General features: G+C 44.7%; 1 protein-coding gene across 4 annotated transcripts in view; it reads right to left on the bottom strand.

Annotated features, from left to right (window-relative positions):
• LOC121696384 (FERM, ARHGEF and pleckstrin domain-containing protein 1) overlaps nt 1-21,007 on the bottom strand; it is a 47,905-nt gene that overhangs the window by 12,559 nt on the left and 14,339 nt on the right. For all 4 annotated transcript variants that reach the window (XM_042077824.1, XM_042077823.1, XM_042077822.1 and 1 more), the window contains exons 3-13: nt 11,370-11,474; nt 10,810-10,852; nt 8,775-8,853; nt 7,966-8,063; nt 6,944-7,058; nt 5,402-5,549; nt 5,200-5,295; nt 4,938-5,104; nt 4,723-4,791; nt 4,563-4,635; nt 4,190-4,400 (exon numbers count right to left, since the gene is read on the bottom strand). In XM_042077824.1, the coding sequence (XP_041933758.1) occupies nt 4,190-4,400; nt 4,563-4,635; nt 4,723-4,791; nt 4,938-5,104; nt 5,200-5,295; nt 5,402-5,549; nt 6,944-7,058; nt 7,966-8,063; nt 8,775-8,853; nt 10,810-10,852; nt 11,370-11,474 (1,204 nt within the window). The remainder of the gene's footprint in view (nt 1-4,189; nt 4,401-4,562; nt 4,636-4,722; nt 4,792-4,937; nt 5,105-5,199; nt 5,296-5,401; nt 5,550-6,943; nt 7,059-7,965; nt 8,064-8,774; nt 8,854-10,809; nt 10,853-11,369; nt 11,475-21,007) is intronic.

Here is a 21,007-nt window from a genome sequence, read left to right as displayed (position 1 = left end):
CACAGAGGCAACATTTCGCTCTGTGATTGAAGTTCCATTTTCCCCATAAACCTTGTTTGTTTAAATTCTGCACATAGAAAAAAAGATTTAAGTTTCTGGCTTTTGTGCATTTCATCTGTGTAGAAAATGTAGGCCGAAACTTATTTGCTACAATGTCATCTTAAATAATTTAGCTACTGTCACATACAGTATGTTATAAAAAAACGGACAACATTCTTTACCACAGAAACATAACCCACTGGGGGCAGTTTTATTAATACAATGAGACACTGATCCCACTGGACTCGTATATCAGCTGTAGTAGGGGGCGGTGGTAAGGGACAGGGGTCGTGACAGTGTAAGGTGAGGATACAGAGTGAACCGGCAGGGCAGCAAAGGAACAGAACAAACACCATGCCTGTGACCTGGCTTGACCACTCTTGCCCGCTAGCTGCCAGTCGAGTGGGTTAACACAAGCTTGCCTGCTCGCCTGCTGCGCTGGGAACTGGCACAGCAGTTTAGTACATCACACAGCGATGCGAGTCACAAAGTCACAGAGCCCAAGCGGGCGCAATGGGCAGAAGCGGCAATTTTGAGTGCGCTCCCTCAGGAGTTCGGTTAGAAACCACAGACATGTAAGAGCCCGTGGATGGATGGATGTAGACGTGTGCTGTGTGCAGTGCTCCCAGTACAACAGAGGCCAGCAGACAGGGCTTGGTACATGTGTTTCAGGATTCTCTTAGGAAATGCAGTGATCCTGTAATGAGCAGAACCCTTTGATTCTTTCCCTGACCCGAGTTCCACATGCTGTGTCTGTGCGCTAGTCTCTGGGGCAGCCAAATGGAACGTGATAGAGAGAATCCAAATATTGACCCTGTACTTGCGTGCTAGTGTGCAATTGAAAATTAATGAAGCAGGCATGCTTGAATGAAAGTGAAGCATGGAATATTAATGCAGAAGCAATGCAATGTATATATAAATATGAATGTAAAAATGGCAACAATTTGTAAAAGTTGCTCATTATAACAATATACTGACTACTAGAATGATGTAACCTATTTGCAAATTTCCTATTGTAGCAGGAATATTGGACAATTGCTATTGGCATTAAAAATATGGTACAACAAACACTGACCTAGATAATGTTATGAGGAGTTTCTGACGAAAGCCGCAGCTAAACGCAAGAGGCAGCTCAGTCCTCTCAAAGGCCCTCACACACACTACACCTGCTAAGCGCCGCCTTAGTCCATCTCCTGACATGCTTCCCTTCACCAACATCACACTGTGGTGGTGCGGTCAGTTGGCCCTGTGCTCTGGTTCCAGCTAACAGGATCACTGCATTCAAGGGAACCCGGGTTAACCTTCACTTTTCTTTTCAGACAAAGAGTGACAGAACAGTAAAAGGTCAGGACAGTCAAGGAGAGGGGTATACATGCCTGCAGAGCTGTGGATAGGGGGAGAATGGGTGAGACGTGGGACCTCCAAAAGTGCATGCTGACAGAACAGTGCTTTACATTGGACAAAGAAAAATCTATCTTTTTTCAAAACAAAAAAAGAAAATATATATATTAGATTGTATTAGTGTCCAGATTTTTCATTCCATCTTTTGTATCAGCAGAACCACAAAAGAAAAAGAAAAAACAGCAAACATACAGTATGACAATGACAAAAATGAAGCCCAAGCCACCTTTGTTTAATGAAAGAAAAAGAACATTGAAAGAAACCAGGGAGTAGGAAAAAAGAACAAAAACAGGGCTACACAGAATGCAAAGCCAAAACTCAGTCATGTTCTTTGCCGTGAATGTTTAAGGGGTGGGGTGGGGTGGGCTTGCGGTAGGGTGGGGTGGGGTGCAGTGGGGGAGGCTAAGTCCATGTGCTGTACAGACAGGAAGTAAAGGAGCAGACAGAGCGAGCCACATGAGTGCGGAGGACTCAGAAGCAGGATGCCGATGCAGTGTGCGGTCAGAGTGTCTGCCCATCGCTGGCCAATAGCCCGACAGGTTCCGAGAGCAGTCAAGATATGTATGCCTAAGATATGAATGTACATTCTATGGTCCCTTTAATTCCATCCATGAATCCATATTTCACAATGCCACAGTGAATGCCAAATGTTGCAATACTGTGTATGCACGCTAAATGCAAAAGGAACAAACCAAGACCTTGTGTGCAGAAAAAGCGTTATTGTAAACATTAGATATATTGAATATCAATCAAAGACCGCATGTTAGGCTATACTGCAGACTGCAGGGAGGTCTTCCCAAAGCCCAATACCAAAGAACATTCTAGAAAACATTTAAACTGCTGAAATGAATATGTAGTCTTGTTCATGTATATAAGCTATATTACGTGTCCTCATGAAAACTAGAAGACATACAATCATTAAGAGACGTAAACATTCTAAGCTACTGCTTAAGCTACATTTGTGAAGGCAATATGCCCGAGTCCTGATTCAAACACTTTCTTCTACAGTGCATGCATCTAAAACATATAACAAATATTATGAAAATGTAAGTCAAAGTACAAATTAGCAATCAGCAATCAAATTGTCTAAAACTGTGAAATTACCGTCCAGTATTTATGAAAAGAGGACAGCTGACCAAAGAAAAATGAAGGCATCTGAGGGATGTGCTCTAGTCTACTGTGTTAAACTTCAAATGTTGTGGAGCAAAGCTGCTTCACAGGATAATATGGCACTATAAATTCTCTTAGGCCCTCTGGCAAAGACAAAGCCACAAATACAATCAAAGTGGAATAAACATGCAAGCCTTGTAAAAAAGTTTCTCAAACAATAAAAAACGAGCCAGATTCCAGCCTCTGCAAGGTCCACAATGTCTGTCTTACAGGGCGGAGCCCGGAGATGGCTGCCTTCACCCTAACCCACAGAGCATGCACTGAAACTGGGACGCACAACCCGACGTTCCCAAGCAGGGAGCCAAACCTCTCGATCCTCCAGACCGAAACCAGCCATCTATCTCTTCCCCACTGGAATGACATCTCGGACATCTCTGAGCCAAGACGGCCAGCCGCTCTGGTTCATTCCACCCCTGTGCTATGCTTACCCAACCCCCCGGCACGCAGGCAGCCAAAGTGGACGCCGACACAGACGCCACGCGGGCGAATCGCAACCCTCCTCTGGGCCATCTGTCCTAACAGTTGAACACCTGCGCCCCGTCCTCGTCACTGAACGTGAGGCAGCCGTCCTCCTCCGTCTCCTCGTCCAGCTGCAGGCTACCGAAGGAGAACTTGCTGCGGGGCATCCGGGGCGAGGTGTTCATGGCCATGGGGTTGTCGTAGGCCAGCGGCTGGCCACACGATCCGCCGCTGGACTCGGCCTCGGAGTCGCTGGACTCCGTGCCGCTACTGGTGGAGCCGTCCACCATCTGCACAGCGCCGATGTGCTCCAGGCCTGGCCGGCCGTGCGGCCTGAGCGTGGGGCCGGCGCGGGGCGGCATGCCGGGCGGCGTCAGGCCGTTGGCCAGCATGCGGCGCTCGAGGGCGGCCATGCGCTCGGCGCGCGACAGCACGGGCCGCGGCTCGCGCGCCGGCGTGGAGGTGGCCGGGCTCAGCACGAACGGGTCGGTGTCGGAGCGGTTGCGCGCGTTCTGCAGCTTCTGCAGCTGCGGGGCCCGGCTAATCATGGGGGAGTAGTTGCCGTAGCGCTGGGCCGGCGTGGCCGGGTGGTTGGGTCGCACGTTAACGCCGGGACCGCCAGCGCCGTAGCCGTAGCCGTTATGGTCAGCGTGACTGAGCGAGCCTGTGCGGTTGAAGGAGCTCAGCGCAGGGCTGTTGGTCAGGCTGCGCGTGCCCGCTGCGTGCCGGGATGGACTGTTCCGCAAGTCCACCCCGGCGCGCAGCACGTCATCTATCACCGTGCTGTGGAAAGGACCGCGGGCGTAATAGGACACGTCCGACAACTCAAAATCGCTAACGTCTGGGCTGACTGGACTCGGGGGGAAAGGAGGCGTTTGCCTGCCTTTGTTCTGGCCAACGCCTCGCTCCCGCTCGTACTCCCTCTCCCGCTCCGCGCGGCGCGGTCCGTTTAGGCCGCCGCGGGGGAACCCCGGCAGGGGGTCTTCCCCGTAGCCGCTGGTGGCGTTGGAATGGGAGCGGGTGACTCTGCCCTTCACGACGTCGTACTCGCTATCTACATCACTGCAGTCTATGTATGGGATGGAGGAGCTGCTGCCCTTGGCAGCCCGTGATGCTGGACCTGTGTTCAGGGCTTCGGCCGCAAGGTGCCTGCCGCCGGCCGGCGCTGCCCTCGCGCCCTCCTCGGCCCGCTCCTCGTGGCCGTTGGGCTGGCCCGCGGGGCTGCCGCGAGTCCGCAGGGCGGGCGAGTCCTCGGCGCTCACTAGCACCGGCTCCTTCCAGTGGTGCTTGGCTGGAGAGTGGCTCCTCTCTCGGGCAGTATAGCTTGCACTCTGTGTTGAGACAAATGAGACAAGACAAAACGAGAAAATGGGAAATCAGAGAACAACAAATGGGAAAAAGGCTGACACTTTGATCGAGAATAACAGAATTTTTTTTGAGTTTGGTCCCCATCTACTGGTTACAATGAAAGAACAATGGACAGAGACACTGACTTCTTTTGGCACTTCGGAGCGTAGTGAAGGCAGTGGGGATAGGTTACTGTTGTACTGGACTTTACTGTGTTTCCTGAGGAGAAAATGAGAAACACTAAATTTTAAAGTCTGCATGCCACACATCTTACAGACTCTCATCAATAAGTTATTGAGGCCTCACCTTTCAAAGGGAATTTTTTTGAATTCTGTGTCTTTCACATAATCAATGAGCTGCTTCTGTGTCCGACCACTGGCAAAGAAATAGAATACAATGGAGAAAGTAGACAGTCAGCAAGGTCAACAACAGAATCAATAGAGGTCAATAATAGAATAACAGATTGTGCATTTGTGTCTGCATCAATATTTATTCAACACAGAGGCACCACATTCATCTACCTGAACCTGAAGGAGGACCCTCGGCTGAACAGAACAGGCTTAGGCTTGGGCTTGGGCTCTTCGAAAAGCCGGAAAAAGGCATGGTACTCCACACAGATCTTCCAGAACACCTTGCAGCAGTCGCGGCTGGCCATCAGGAACTCCAGCGTGTCCTGGTATGCACTCTCCTGCGGGGGCAGAGGTTATGCTGGGTCAGCTCTCACGCGCACGCCTCCAAACACATAATCACTCACAGAGCCAAACACAAGTTGGGGTGACTTACATTCAGGTCTGGCCTGAGTTTGATAAGAAATCTTTTCCTCTTGAAACTCAGCTTCCGCACTTTGGACCAGTTGAAGGCATTGATCTTTGTGTGACCCTGTAAGGTAAGAGAGTTTTTTTTTTTTTCCAATATACTGTATATTATCAAGTCTTCAAGAAGGCCCTCAGGACTCTGAGACATGGCACAGATATGAGATAATCACCTGAAAGACAAGGACGCCGGTGTGAGCCACCGACAGGCTGAGCTTGGTGCCCTCTCGGTCCTTGGCTGGGTGAAGGCGTATGCCGTACATCTCCAGCCGGCGAGCCACCTCCAGCAGCTGGAAATCGGACTCGGCTGGTGTGTGCCCCCTGTTAACACATGAACTAAGGTCAACAATATAAGATCAACAACAAGATAGGCTAAACTAACATCAAGGTGACCTGCAAACTCTGGAGTAGTGAAAAAGGTGACAACATACAAAACCCTATTCACTTCAACTACCCTGGTTAACATAGAAACGGTGACTGTAGCCAAAAGGTGACAAGTTTACAGGTGTGGGCTAAGTGTCTTACAATACATATTAGAATATTAGGAACTTGAACTAAAGTGTCCCATAAATGTAAAAGGATGTTCACTTGTTCAAAAGTAAAAAGATGTTCACTTGATTTAACTGACAGCATCCTGGTTTCAGGGAAACAATGTCGCAGAGATTTGCCTCGCGCAATCTTATCTTTGTGAATGCTTTCCTTTTTCCTGCTCTGCGTAGTTAATGAGAGATTAAATTCCCAGCATGGCTCTCTCCCAAAATAACTGCCGTTTTTGTTATCAGCTGAAAAAAGGGCCCAGAGAGAAGAGCCAAGGGAGGCTAGTCAGAACCAGCGGTCGGCTACCTGCTGAGCTTGCATTCTTCCCTCCCCAAACAAGTGCCGTGAAGGTGAAGAGCATGTTTATGTGTTGGCCCCCGTTCAAAGCAGGTTCACATCGATGTGTGGCCCAGGGAGCTATGGGAGAGGAAGCGTTTTGCACATCTCCTTTCCCTGCGGAGTCCCAGAAGTGCACTTTTGTGCTGTTCCAAAGTGGAGTCCACCGAAGGGTTCACTGATGACGACATGTACCACAGAGGCTAAATAAGGACCAGTCGACGAGGCAGACGTGACTATTGACAATTATTCAGCACTTGCCCAAGTTTAAACATGCACCCAAAACATGACCCGAGAGGTGAAAAAAAGACTGCGTGTCAATGGCAGGCTAAAGCCAAGATATTCCCTTTGTCCTGGAGGCAGACGGTGTAATGTCTGAGGACTTTCCACATGAAGCGCAGACACAGGTGGCTCCTTGTCTTCTGGGGTGTGTAATGCACGTCTCTTTGTTATTAGAACTCGCTGCCTGAGCACCTCCCCGCTGCACACTCGCCTGCAGGCTCAAACCACACAAACCGTGAATGGGGGAGGGGGAGGAGGGGTTGCTGTGGCGGGGTCTAAAGTCTGCTGAACACGCAAAGCTGACTCTCCTCGCGTTACAGAGAGCTACGTGCTCCTACCATGTGTCACTCCAGATTAACACAGCGCCTGAGGATGTGTCTGATACTCCTCCCACCCTTCAAACCCGGTTATCAGCGAGATGATGTACCGATGATGTACCGAGCACGGGGTCACATTGGAAGAACGAAATTTGCAAAAAAACACTACACTTGAGCAAAACGATATGAAAGCTTATATCCTGGCAGTCACAAAGAGAGGATAACAATATTGGCTGAACATACACATGCTTGTGGTGAAACTCCATGATACTGTCTATGAGGGCCATTTGGTCCGGAATGTAACTGTTGTTCAGAAGGTGCTGCCGACTCTGAGTCTCCTCAAAGTCCCCGATTTCCGCTGTTGACCATAGAGAACAAATATTAAAGAAAGCTGATGGAAATGTGTTTCTAAGTGAGAGTGTGCAGATCTATGAGAACATCAGAGATGAAATGTCAATATACTCTGAAGGAGAATGGGTGTTTGGTTTCAGCAAATTAATAACTGATTACTGAAAGTGTTTGATTAGTAGAAAAAAACGGTTCACTACAACCCCATTTGAATGTATCCAAAATGCTCCCATTTGTAACATATGAATAATTGGGAAAAACATGCAGTCTCAGTCTCTGTTAGCTGCTCATTTTGATTAGGCTTAATTTGACGGCCAGCTGTCAGAGACAGGCCCATTTGGACGTGTAGATGGGCTGTTTCTCAAAGGCTTCGAATCTCTCTGGTTAGGGAGCGACTTATTTGCTTTCACTAAAGCTGCACAGATTTCATACAAAGTGACAGCTCAAAGGTATCCATGACAACAAATACCATCTGAAGTTGTTTTCTTCTACTGCATTTGCTTTCCCAAAAGTCTTCTCTACTCTTGCAAGAGCTGGCATAACACTCTCCCCAAATTTCTCAAAGGATCATTTCAATCATTCCTGACATCAGTATTGTTCTCTCTCTATTTTCAGTCATAATATTTCCCATTCTCCTCCATCACCTCCTCCTCCACTGTATCTATTTTCTAAACAGTTTGATTTTTCTTTACCGTGGAAGAAGGTTATTACACTACTATAATAACATTTAGGAAGATAAATTCAATTGAATGTATTGTCATTCAACCAATGTGTATGCACATAGAAAAAGATGGCTGAAGTTTTATCAAAATAAATAAATAGGTATACAACAGGACAAGAAATGTCACACTTAATTAAGACATGCAGGCATTGCCTTCAAGAAAACGCCTAAAGACAACCATGGGAGGATGACTCACACTGGATGATGTGGGAGACCAGCAGAGCTGCACTGCTGTCGTTGCAGGTCAGTCGGCCACTGGCCAGGTCATACTTTATCTGCAGGGCAAACAGGTACCTGGGACACACAGGACAACACGGTCAAAACAGCAGCACACACTTCATCCTCCAGAGCAGACTGTACAGGAGTGCCCAGTGCCCCAGGATGAGACAAAGAATGTAAAGAATGTATTCACAGACTGCTTGAGTACTGTTGCTTAGCAGACTGTGCAACAATTAAAGTGATTAACGCAAGATTAAATGAACCAATAAAGAGTGTGAGCATCGTAGGGTCACAATAGCGGAGTAGAGATTATGTTGGGGGACATATTAATGGCATAAATCTGCTGGAATTTTGTACCACAGCCATTTACCTATGCATTAGTAGCCATGCTCCTCCAGTGCCTGGATTTAATGCACTTAACCACACAGAGACCAGGTGCCCATGGGCATGGTGCCTTTTCAGACATGATACGATGGCACTATGGATGACTATTGGCAGACTTATGACAGGTATTAGGATAATCCTATTGAGGCTTACTGTCAGAAGCATGTCAGCTGCATGAATAAAATTATTGTAATGAATTAGGGAAGGGGAAAGATTAGGCCGCCAGCCTGGCAGAAGTGTTTTGATTTGCATTCCTAGGCATTTTCTCGGCTTTCTGATGTGAGACGGGAGGGCGACTTTGAAGCTTTGGGCACTGATCATGAAAGTGAGTGGGCAGAGGAAGCTTTGGGCACTGATCATGAAAGTGAGTGGGCAGAGGAAGTCTGTGCAGCTGTAGCTCACCTGGTCAGCTCCTCCAGTAGCTGGGCATGGTCTGGGGGAAAGAATTTCACCACGAAGCGCAGGACTGTGTGCTTGGGCCCTGTGAACACGACACCACGATTGTACTGCCAGATAATAATAATAATAATAATAATAATAATAATAATAATAATAATAATCTTTATTTATATAGCACTTTTCAAAACAAAGTTACAAAGTGCTGTACAATATCAACATAAATGAAAATGCAAATAAGACATAATAATATAACAATCAAATAATATATATTAATTCAATTAGAACTTAACATAAATTTGAAAAAGGAAAATAAACTTACACTGAAATAAAACTTACTGAAATAAAACTTGACACTAAAAATTAAACTTAGGATACTGAAATAAAACTTGACACTGAAATAAAACGTACTGAAATAAAACTTGACACTGAAAAAAAACGTAATAAACTTAACACAAAATGAAGTATATTACTTAAACAAAACTAAGGAAGGCTTGCTTGTAAAGATGAGTTTTAAGGAGGGATTTAAAAGAGCATACTGACTTGGCTGACCTGATTTCATCAGGCAGGTCATTCCAGAGCCTAGGTGCCCTGACACTAAAGGCTCTCTCCCCTTTAGTTTTGAGATTGACCTTAGGAATAGTTAGGAAACCACTACCAGATGATATGATGAAAGTACGCACAGGTGTATAAGGTACTAGGAGATCAGATATGTAGTTGGGAGACAGGCCATGTAGAGCTTTAAAAGTAATCAGAAGAATCTTAAAATCAATTCTAAAGCTTACTGGGAGCCAGTGCAGTGAGGCTAAAACAGGAGTAATGTGATTACAGTACTTTGTCTTAGTAAGAAGCCGGGCAGCTGAATTCTGAACAGTTTGAAGTCTCTTTATAGATTTTTGGTTCAGACAAAAAAAAAGACTATTGCAGTAATCCAGGCGTGAAGAAATAAATGCATGTATAATGGTCTCAGTGTCTTTAAAAGTTAAGATGGAACTAACCTTGGAAATATTTCTGAGGTGATAGAAACAAGACTGTATGAGCTTTGTGATGTGACGTTCAAAGCTTAAATTACTGTCAAACCAGACACCAAGATTCTTTGCAACAGGTTTTACACAGTCTAAAAATTGAAAGGGACCTAAGGATGGTATCATTTGTTTCACTATGTGCTGGGATCCAATGATGAGGACTTCTGTTTTGTCAGAATTCAACTGGAGGAAATTGTTCGACATCCAGTTTTTTATGTCACAAAGACATTCATTTAAGGAATTCAGCATACTAGGATCAGAGGAACTAATGGGCAGGTACAGCTGTGTATCATCAGCATAGAAGTGGAAGGAGACACAGTGTTTCTGGATAATGTGCCCAAGAGGAAGCATGTATAAACAAAATAAGATTGGTCCTAAAACTGACCCTTGAGGTACCCCATACCTGACAGGAGAAAATGAAGATGTGTAACTGTTTGCAAAAACACAAAACTTCCTATTTGACAAGTAAGATGAAAACCATTGTAAGGCTGTACCAGAAATTCCCACCCAATGTTCCAGTCTATGCAGCAGTATGCTTGGAAGATTGGAACATCAAAAGATTTCAAATGGCAAGACACCATAGTAAAATAAGGGTTTGCTTTTTTCTCCCTTTTTTCCCTCTAGGTTGAAATGAAAATAAAATGAAATGGCTTAGTCCTGTGGAAGAAACTTTAGCGATCAAGACTTCCATTGCCAAGAAGCCTATGCTTTTGGAGATAAGGTTTAATCTTTCAGGGCTGTAAAGAAATACTCTATAAAAGATTTCATTGGACCACATGCTTTAATTTCCTTTTCTTTGACATGATGTTTAAAGCTACATGATGTCACCATATGTTTTGGTCCTGATTACTTCCACTGGTTACACTGCTGCTGTGGTGAGGTGCACACGGAGGGAAGTGGTGTCTTTGTAAGGACAACAGACTACAGTTAGGTGCACAGGAGGAACTACAGACTGGATGAGAGCAACAACATTTTCTATGAGAAGTCGTTTAGGATTTCAAAACCTGACGACTTACGTTTGATCTGCTTTGCTATGGGTTTTAAGTGGTCCAGCCAAACCTGTAAGAAAAAAAAGAGAATCATATGTCATAATATGATAATAAACCTGTAAGACAGTTCTTCAAACTAACTTAACAACTATTGTTCAATATTCTACAATAAAATGAGACAAACTAGGTTGCAAGGGGAAAGTTACATTTTACTATATTAATGATGTCTTGCAGTGGACTGTTTCAACCTGAAAACCTTTTGATGTTCACAATAATATTCTTCATGTGATTCAGTCATCAGACAAGAGCCTATTAGAGTACTTGAGCATAATGGCTGTTTCATCTCCTCCATGTCTTTCTTCTGAATATGACCTCTATTGAGCCCGATCTCCTTACATTTAGACCAGAGGATGATTACTGGGACTCTCTCATTGTCATTATACATGATTAATGTTCTGGTCATGGAGGGGCTATCTAAATAACAATGCAGGCAAATTAAAAAATTCAATCTAATCAGATTTTGGCCCGAAAGGGCAGTTATCTTTCCATGGGCTTGACAGTATGACAGATTACGGTCTCCTACTCACCATCATTTTCCGATGATCCTGATACTCCAGGCCAAAGTAGTCTCCTTCGACGAGGTTCAGGTGAGTGCACACCATGTCAAACAGCACCTTGCCCGACGCTCGTTGCTGCAGAAACATAAAATAGAAACGGCCAGGATTAACCAGATGGCACACTCTCCCAAACTGGGCCCAGATCATGGGGGTTTCTGCCAAGTGTGATCTAATACAAAACTCTCCATTCTTGTGTGTGCTTGCTTCTTGGCCCTCATGAGTATATCTGATTACAGTGCCCAAAAGCTGAAATTAAAATCTGACTATCCTGTGAGAACACCCTCAAGCCAAAGCTTGAAGAGAACTAACTGAAAGGAAGCTGATTTGGGGTTGTACGTTTTCTGACAAGAAAACCTTTTTGGGGCTGTCCTTTTTCTGACAAGAAAACCCTTCTACCACCACCTGCTACACAGACTGCCGGCTGGACAGTTTGCCTGCTAAAGGCCATGATCTGTTTTTACGACAGATGATGACCATTGAAATCTGTGACAGAAAGTCAATGTTAAAACGTCAAAAACCACTATGCCATCTCGGTGAAGTTGTCCATTCATTTCATCTCGGTAAAATGCCCATTCAGTTGTGCTGGGCTCCCAGAGAGAGACGGGGGTCGAATGAGGTGGACATGAAAAGCAGGACACATCCCTGGCTGACTGCTCCCAACACTCCCGCCTCTCTCAGGCTGAGTGTCGGACGCACAAAAGCCCCCCTGAGACGGGCAGAGAAGGTTGAACACCAAGCCGGACGAAGGGAGGGTGACCGCGAGACTGTTCCCATCCAGAGAGTAAATATGACTGGCCTGCTCCCTTTGATGCTGATCTACTGGCACCGCTTCTCTTAGCGGGTCTGTTCCTCTACAGGCCAGAGGGGACTCTTTGAAGTGTGAATCATTTGGCAGCTATTCCTTCCTCCCTTTTTCAAAGAGGGAAACATCAGACTTTAAAAAGCCAATTAGGTGTGTATGAAAAGTGAATCATTTCATTAAGTAATATTATTTGTAAGTATAATTTGTGGTCTAAAGCACGCATTTGGAGAATCACTCCTGTATGACAAACAGGTACACAATTTACAGCACAACAAATTATGTGACCAACTGGTTTGTGTATGCAAGTCAGACATACAGACCATCAGAGAAAGAATGTGAATGTGTGTGTTTAGAAATAGCTCTTGCTAGGCTCTGACCTACAATCTCAGTACGGTAGTTTCGATCGTGTGCTTAGCGCTACTCTGTACCACCCAGCAGGAGAGCTGAGTTTTCCCTGTGTGACAGTATGAGGCCAGACCGGCAGGGGACTCAAACAGGAACATCCCGATGAAGAGCTCCCAACCATAGGTCGCTAGAACAGGATGGAAGCATTCCTTAAGTAAGGAGAGTTTCTGTACAAGGTACAAGGCTCCCTAATGAAACAACCTGAACAAAGTTTGAGAGAAAAAAACATGAACCTCTATACTGAAAAATGGGGCAAAACCAGCATCTTTTGACGAGGCAATCATTGAGGAAAAACACCAGAAGGGAAAACTTTTCAGAGACAGGAAGTTGGCCTAGCTTGAGTTAGGCTTAGCCTAAATCCTGGTGCGGGTGTTATTTTGTGTGGGTGTGGCTGTAAGCAAAATAGCTGCATCTGATGAACCATACGGAAAAATCCTTAATTCCGCATGCAGTTAGGTAATCTGCCATCTTCTTTTCACGACTCACTTTTTCCCCACTCTGGGACTCCAGAGTCCAGCTCAGCTGTGGCAGACGTTAGAGGGAGTCCAGAGGGCCAGCTGCCTGCATATGGTAGAGAGGGCTGGCGAGGAGCAGCACACCAGAGCAGGAAGATGTGGGCCTCCAGCCAAAAGCCCACCAGACAGCTGCCAGGGCCTCGGCCTCATACTCTTCCCAACACACAATACTCTTCCCAAACACAGCCACACTAAGCAGCTCAGTGGCTGAGGGTGTGGGGTTCGCTGTAAGGTCAAACTATCCTAACATCAAATCCTCTAATACATTCAAATGTTTTATTTTGCAGTTGTGTTTCAGCCTTATTAGACTGTAAGGACATAGGGGCAGAGCTGGACAGGAAAGAAAAGATATGGATTGTTTTTTTAAAAACTGTGTAAGCAAATAAAAGAGATCACAAATCAAAGGACCCCATAAGTGACAATGACCTTGCAGTTAAAAAAATCATATTTAATTTCATCTTTAATGTAATCTTTTGTTCTACAAAAAGGAGAAGATGTAGCAAGAAGACATTCTGCGGAATATCCCCATGTGGAGCAGAGTGGAGTAGAAAGGGACCCTGTGAGATGTCAGATCTCATTCATCCACTAACGGCGTCCCTTCAGAGCACCACAGAGGATGAGGAGACGGGAGCTTGGTGATTAAGAGCTGCAGTGTGGAATACACACACACACACACACACACACACACACACACACACACACACACTATCCATGTGTGGCCACTGCCAGCACAATGAGAACAGGGCCATTATATTACAAGACCCTCCTTCAGCTCAGGAGATTGATCACCAAGTGGCCCTGCGCACCATTATACCACATGCATGTCACTATACACCACACACAGCTTTCCTATGACGCACGCACACACACACACAGCGCTACTTCCATTCAGGAACATGCGGTACGCCCAATTACAAAAAGGTCACATCACAAATATCATGCGTGGCAGCTGACATTTCAGACTGAGAGTGATCAACAAATAAGTCTAGGGAAAAAATGTCATGGAACAAAATGGCCCCTCCAGGCATCAATTCAAATTCATTTGAGAGTTGTGCTATGCTGAAATTGGTCTGGAATTTACCAGCAGAGTCTAAATGTGCCAGAACAGCATGTGGGGAAGATGCTCTGGTGAGGTTAAACTCGCTCACACTCAAGCCATTTGAGCATTACTCACTCAGCATTCCCGTCGCCACGCTCAATCATTTCCTTATCAGCCCTGTGACCTCCAGTTGTAAACAACCAGTGTCTGACTTGGGGTGAGTAAATAAATCCTGACAGCCCTTCTGGAGAATGTGGCTACATGTCTGGTAAGTGGTGATCAGCGACCCCTCCCCCACCCAAACAATGTGCTCTAGATCAGGTGTAAATATGTGCTTGATCTTGCCCCAGATATGCTATGTTGGGTTTATGCATGGTTCACCTCCCTTGGCAGTTTACATACAACCTCATGTCCACACCCTCTTAAACCAGCACCCAATAGACAATGGGTATACAAGTGGGAACAGATCTCTGGGGAGAGATCACCTCACCAAAGCACATGTCCACTTTAGGTGGACATGTGCAACTGAGAGAATATTTAAACCATTATATGCTCAGGATTTAGCAACCAGAGTACACTTTTGACTGCATAAATGCGTGGGAAAAAATGCCCACATTGTTAAAAAAAAAACAGTTAAAAGCGGAGTTTAAAAAAAAACCCACCAAAACAATAATATAAAAATTCACATATAAACATCTAAGTTAGTGTGGAAACCGAATAGTTCCCAAGCATATTCTAAGTTCTGCATAAAAGAATAAAGGCCCTGACACTGGGTCTAGACTACCCAGACACAGGCACCCGAGTTAGCCCTTTAACTATGGTGGCATGTCAGAGAGGAGCATATGGAGAGCTTAGGAGAGGCCAAAGGCAAACAGGCATGAAAGCTCTTCTGTGTATTTACATGTTTCCCCTACATTTGCCTGGGCTGCACAGAGCTGAGATCACAGGCTGGCTACAGTAGCAGATTCATTCCCATCCTTGGCCTGATTGGATTGAAAGCAGATGTTCTGGTCAAGAGCCAGATTGGATTCGCTGGGGTCTTCTTTGGTCTCTTTTAAAGTCAACAGCTGGGAAAGCATTATCTAGCAGTGGGAAACCAAAATACACAAAAAAGTAAAAAGAACAAATATAAATGTGATTACAACCAGGACCATTTCTCAATATCAGCCCAGATGAACATTTGTACCATTATGTATTACTGAGATTTTTACTGAAAGGCAGGTGTTACGGCATGATGGTGAACTGTAACCATAGCAATATACACTAATGACTACAGTATGTAAATAGTATATTAGCTGAAGAGCTAATAATTCACTTGTACTACCAAGTGGTGATATCAGTCAATCAATGCAAAGTACATAATAAACATAACATATCAAAAACAATTTTCTAGAAAGGGACATATGAGACATGCCATCACAACACAGGTCTATTAGCACCTCTGCAGAACTTAAGCCCTGCTTGAGAAGCTGAGTTCTCAGGCTGAACTTCATTGAGATTCAGGTCAGGCCCATGTGCCCAGGGTGACTCCTCTGCAGCTAGAGCCTGACAATAGCAGCAGAGACAGGAGGATGCCCTGGTGATAATCCCATCATCTAGTTCAACCCCACTCCTATTCACCATGCAGTGCCACGAACAACACGGCTGGGTACTCATAGCCACCGAAGCAAACGCAAAAAGACCGTCTATTGTGTGAGGGCACAACAAATTAAATGGCACTGTTGCATAAAATTATGATAAACAAAGAAAAGAAATATGGGAGTAAGCTGCAAGCAGTCTGTCTTTACCATACCAGAGATGCAGATACTCACATACACACAGACAGACAGACAGACAGACAGACACAGAGACAGACACAGTCCAAACACATGAAAAAAGAGGCACAGCAGAAACGCCGCTTGGTCGCCACAGCTGTCAAACTCATTACTGTCACACCACCTCACCCTCCAGGGCTTGAGAGGCTAGCCGCGGGAAGGCCGTCCTCACACATGGTGGCGGGGTGAAGGTGCTGTGCTGAGATAAGCCACAGCTCTCCTAGCGTCCTCCCCGCTTGCAGTAGGCGGTTTCAGTGTGCTCTGGGCCCAGGCGACGGAGCATATTGATTTTGCATAAAGCTTAATGAAGTGTCCTGTTGTGACTATCACTCTGCCCAGCGGTAAACACTGCAGTGTTAGGCAAGTCCCTGATAGTCACAGACTCAAACAGCCTACAAAGACTGTGTTTAACTAACACATATAACTCAGTCCATGCTCAATAGTCATTTAAGCCATTTATTTATTGAGGATCGTATAAATGGGTGGAGGATTAAGATGAAAATGCGTTCAAATCTGAAAATAAACTAAAATTGTCTGTTGGAGCAGTAAAAATGCAGCCGTTTCGTGCAGGAAACCTCAGCACTTTAAAGAAAACAAAGCATTAACCATTGTTCACATTAAAAACCAGAAACAAAAAACCATGACTGCCACTTCAACATAACCATTTAAGACTTCAGGGATAGGGTTTTAAATTCATTCTTTTTACCACAAAAACAAGGTAAGACCTAAAATACTTGAGAGCCAAAAGCTTTCAACTTGCCTTACCTCTCTCAATCTGATTTAACCATACATTAGACTCTGGCACCATGCTGTTTTACTGAAACTGCTGTCTGTAGCCATTCTGGAAGCCAAGGATTACTGTCACTCTGATAAGAGTGCTTTGCATCAGTGGCAGTCATCATTTTTATTCCTTGGCCGTAAACAAGCACTAAGCTATATGAACAGAGAGAAAATTCAAATGAAATGTGACAAAGACCAACTGAGTTTCATGAATTTCACAGATATTTCAGCCTACACCTAAAATAACACCAACGTTTTTTTTTTTTTACACACACAGATTCGCCCAACACCAAAGATAAGACACACAAGGACAAGGACATCATCACAATGTCGACGAGCCTTATCAGGATCACACCTGCTTTGAACTTATTTTCTGTCTGGCCACACTGCTGTGTGTAACATTCTGCAACAAGTCTACCGTCTAAGTGCAAGAGGTGGTGAAAGAAATCTGACCTTCTGTGAAATACAGTAAATCACTCCACAGATGACTCGAAAGATTACAAGCGCAAACAGACTGCAACAGCAGCCACCTCAGGGTGTAGTACTGAATCAGAGTGCACAGTGAGTCATAACATATTGAGCCAGTCCGAGCTCCTGTCCTGACTATATGCACGATGATGAAACTAATGTTAATATTTACCAGGGCCCTAAACTCAGAGGAAAGCAAGCGTCTCCACTTGTGGTGTGATCTGCTGTGGAGTGATTTAATATGCTGAGCAGCTTTAAACTGGGTCAGAGAAAATCACATGATACTGAAACTACTACTACATTTCCAGCCCTTCAACAAATATTCCTTCCACACTACAAAACCTGTACCCTAACTTTCTTATCTTATCTTACGCAGAGAAAAGATTAAAATTCTATCTGTTGATGTCTTATTTTTCAGTCACATTATGTGTGATGATGTCCATGTTATAGGCTAAGCTTGTTTACCATTCCTAACCATTCCGGGGGACTAGCATGGGTTAACAGTCATTTCTGAATGATCTCACATGATTAGGTCAGAACAGCCAAACCCACTAAGAAGGCGGTGTCTTTGTCAGATCGGCATAGCAGAGCCAAACGTGGTGTGAAACAGTCGGCCAACATGCCAATCTGTGACCAAGAGTGATGGGATAAACACATGTGAGGGATGGCCCCATTTGTTAATCAAAAACAGACTGAAGCACTAATGTGGCATTCAGGCCACTGCAGAGTTGGAGAGAGAGAAAGAGTGGAAGGGTGTGTGTGTGTGTGTGTGTGTGTGTGTGAGAGAGAGAGAGAGAGTGAGGGAGGAGGGGGGGGGGGGGTGAGTGTGAGGGACAGAAAGGATCAGAAGATAAGGAGATAGCACTAGAGGCCTAGCAACATCAACCACATGTGCCGTGACTCCCCAAACCTCTGTGACCACAGCTTTAGCCTGGTGTAAACAGACAGAGATGGGGCTTTGGGTTGGGGAGGGGGAGGGTGCACCAGCAGGTTAACATCCAGCACTAACATACAGCTGTAGGAGTGGGAAGTATTGAGTTGCAGGTGGAGGTCTCATTTCAGAGGGATCTCCACAGGTGGGCCTGAGAGCGTAGGCATGAGTATACACTAAGGAACTCAACTGAACCACAATATTTCTTTTTAAAGCAGCATCAGACACAACGCATACCTCTCTGTAGCCTTGAAATGTTGAAGAAAAACAAGTGGGTAATAGTCAAAACTACATACTGTCCCCTCTATGGCCCAAGTGAGTAAGCAGAAATATAAGGGATGCATCAGAAACAGCCTAGTAATAAGCAGTTTAAAAGGAAATAGTTTCTTTCATATGATCTGACTGTGAGCTCTGAGCCAGTTCTCCTAAAAGTCTAACATTAGAGGTTGGCCACTTGTTCAGATATTTCCCACAGTTAGGCTGATTATTATTCCTTACATCTATTAATCATTCTGAATATCCTATTTCTTTTTATGTTCTACACACCATTTTCATTTGAAATATCCAGATTAATTTAAACATCAATATATTCATTTTAATATGGTTTCGGTCTGCCTATGCTGTTGTTTGTAAATTTATATTGATGCAATATAAATGGCACAGAGACAAAACAGTGTATCCAGACTCAGCATCCAGATCTACCGCGGCTGACACCATGCTAATGATATCACACTCAGGGAACCTACCACCAACATGCCTGGGGACTCCAGACATGCCATTAGCACACAGAATGTGTGGCTGGGAGACACATCAGGGCGGGAATGTTGTCGCCATGATGCTAAGCACCACAAAACACACTCCAACACAGTGTTTTCCCTCTCACAGACACATCCACAGCCCTGCACTGCTACCTGGCACTGAGCAGAGCTGCGGGTGATGCCATGCAGGCTGGCACGGCAGCCCAGTGGTGGCACAGGATGGCAGCGCGAGGCAATCGAGCAGGCTGGTGGGGGCCTGCTGCTCCGTGTGGTCCACTGGCTCAGCTCTAATCCCCCCGGGTAATAAACGATGACAGCCACAGATGCTCCTCTCCTAGTGAGACCAATCAATTTGCCTTCTTCAGATTAACGTAAACGACTTAACCCTCCGTGTTACAAATCTACCGGCATTCTACTCTCCCGCATGGGGAATGGTTCTCCATATTGGGTAGGACAAGTGCTCAGGCAACACTACTTTTGAGTTCTCTGCAGCTGAGACTGACACAGGACCAATAAAGCATGACTGATCAAAACAAATCAAATAGATTGAGATAATTTGTAAGGCCATCTTGAAAGAGATTAGGACTGTGGTAATTAAATAACAGAGTTTAATGGTTCATGATTTCACATTGAAAGGACTGTTTTAGGAAACAATAAATACACTTCAATTATTATTGGTGGTCTATGCAATGCTTAAATGCAAACCTAAAAAGTGCATTTGAAATCCCAGTATGGGAAACCATACTCTATCAGATAAATATTAAATAATTTCAATGAATAAATTACATAATTAACTAAATAAAAAAAAGTTTATTTTTATTCTTGGTAACCTCAGGTTTACCCTTGAAATAGTAATTGGCATCAAGTACTGAGGCTGAGGCAGAGGTCATTGTGCTTTCCTTTTAAGATGGATTAAGGTTAAGAGTGACAAAATCATTTCCTGTAGTTTGCAGCTCCAGCCGTGCTTGTAGGTTACAGCTGTAGGCAAGACACGCTCAGCGTAGTTGGTCTGCTTACCGGTAGTCCCTACAGGAGCAATCACACAATGCTTCAACTACAGTCACTAGCCAAACAGCAGGCACACTGGCCAAACACATTACCAGTAACTGAAAGCCCCCATCAGATCCCTGTGAACAGTAACTGCTGACTCTACAGCCAAAACTGCAGAAAGAAAAACACAATTATCTTTTGCATGGTGTGTCTCTCTAAAAACAATATTGACTTCCAGTAAGGAAATGCAATGGCTAGCTGGACTAGCAATATTGTATGTGTGTACCTTTCATTTAACTGACTGAAACTAGCAATGGCTTTACAGTAAGAGATCTTACCAGCCAAAAAGTCATCACTTCTAAACCATTTATAAATAAATGTATAAATGAATGGTTTAGAAAATGAAATGTGTACATCGGTGTACATCATCAAAATGCCCACTGCTCTCTGCTGTAAGACAGAATATGGGCAGGAACATACTTCTCATTTCATAAGCAGCGTGCTATTGTGTTCTGCCTCCAGGCCATAGTTTGATCTTTTTTCTGCAATGCAATCTCCAATTATCACACAACCAGCCCTCAGGAAAGTGCAGTCTGGCTAGCCTTACATGGCTGTTGGCCCTTGGGTCCTCCCAGGAATGTAGGTCTTTGTCACAACTGAATACAAATTCTGCACCCTGAAGAGGAACCCACTGCTGTAACTATGGCAACCATTAAAAAGGGGGGTTAATTTTTAATCCCTTAATATTACGGTGAGAATGTTTTGACCCAGTGGACTGTCTTGTGTTCACACTAAGTGGTTTGTAATAGAGTGAAGATAAAACAAAATTCTGTATGGTGTAATTGCTCCACTTTTACCTAGAATCACCTTCAGACAAAGTGTGAAAAAAAACTCCTTAATGATTTATTTTTAGAAATAACCACTTTGAAATGAACAAATGGTCTCTGAAGTATCAAGTAAAACACATGGCCTTTCCTCTGGATGCACAGGTGATTGTGATGCATTGCCGAGTTGATCCAAAGAGACAACATAAAGCCACAGATCTCAGACCAGCCTGGAATCAGAGGCACACCATTTCCCTACGACTGAGTGGCTCAAAACAATCA

Source organism: Alosa sapidissima, chromosome 2, assembly GCF_018492685.1.
Source record: "Alosa sapidissima isolate fAloSap1 chromosome 2, fAloSap1.pri, whole genome shotgun sequence".
Classification (NCBI taxonomy): Eukaryota; Metazoa; Chordata; class Actinopteri; order Clupeiformes; family Clupeidae; genus Alosa; species Alosa sapidissima.
This window is presented reverse-complemented; position numbering and strand designations above follow the sequence as displayed.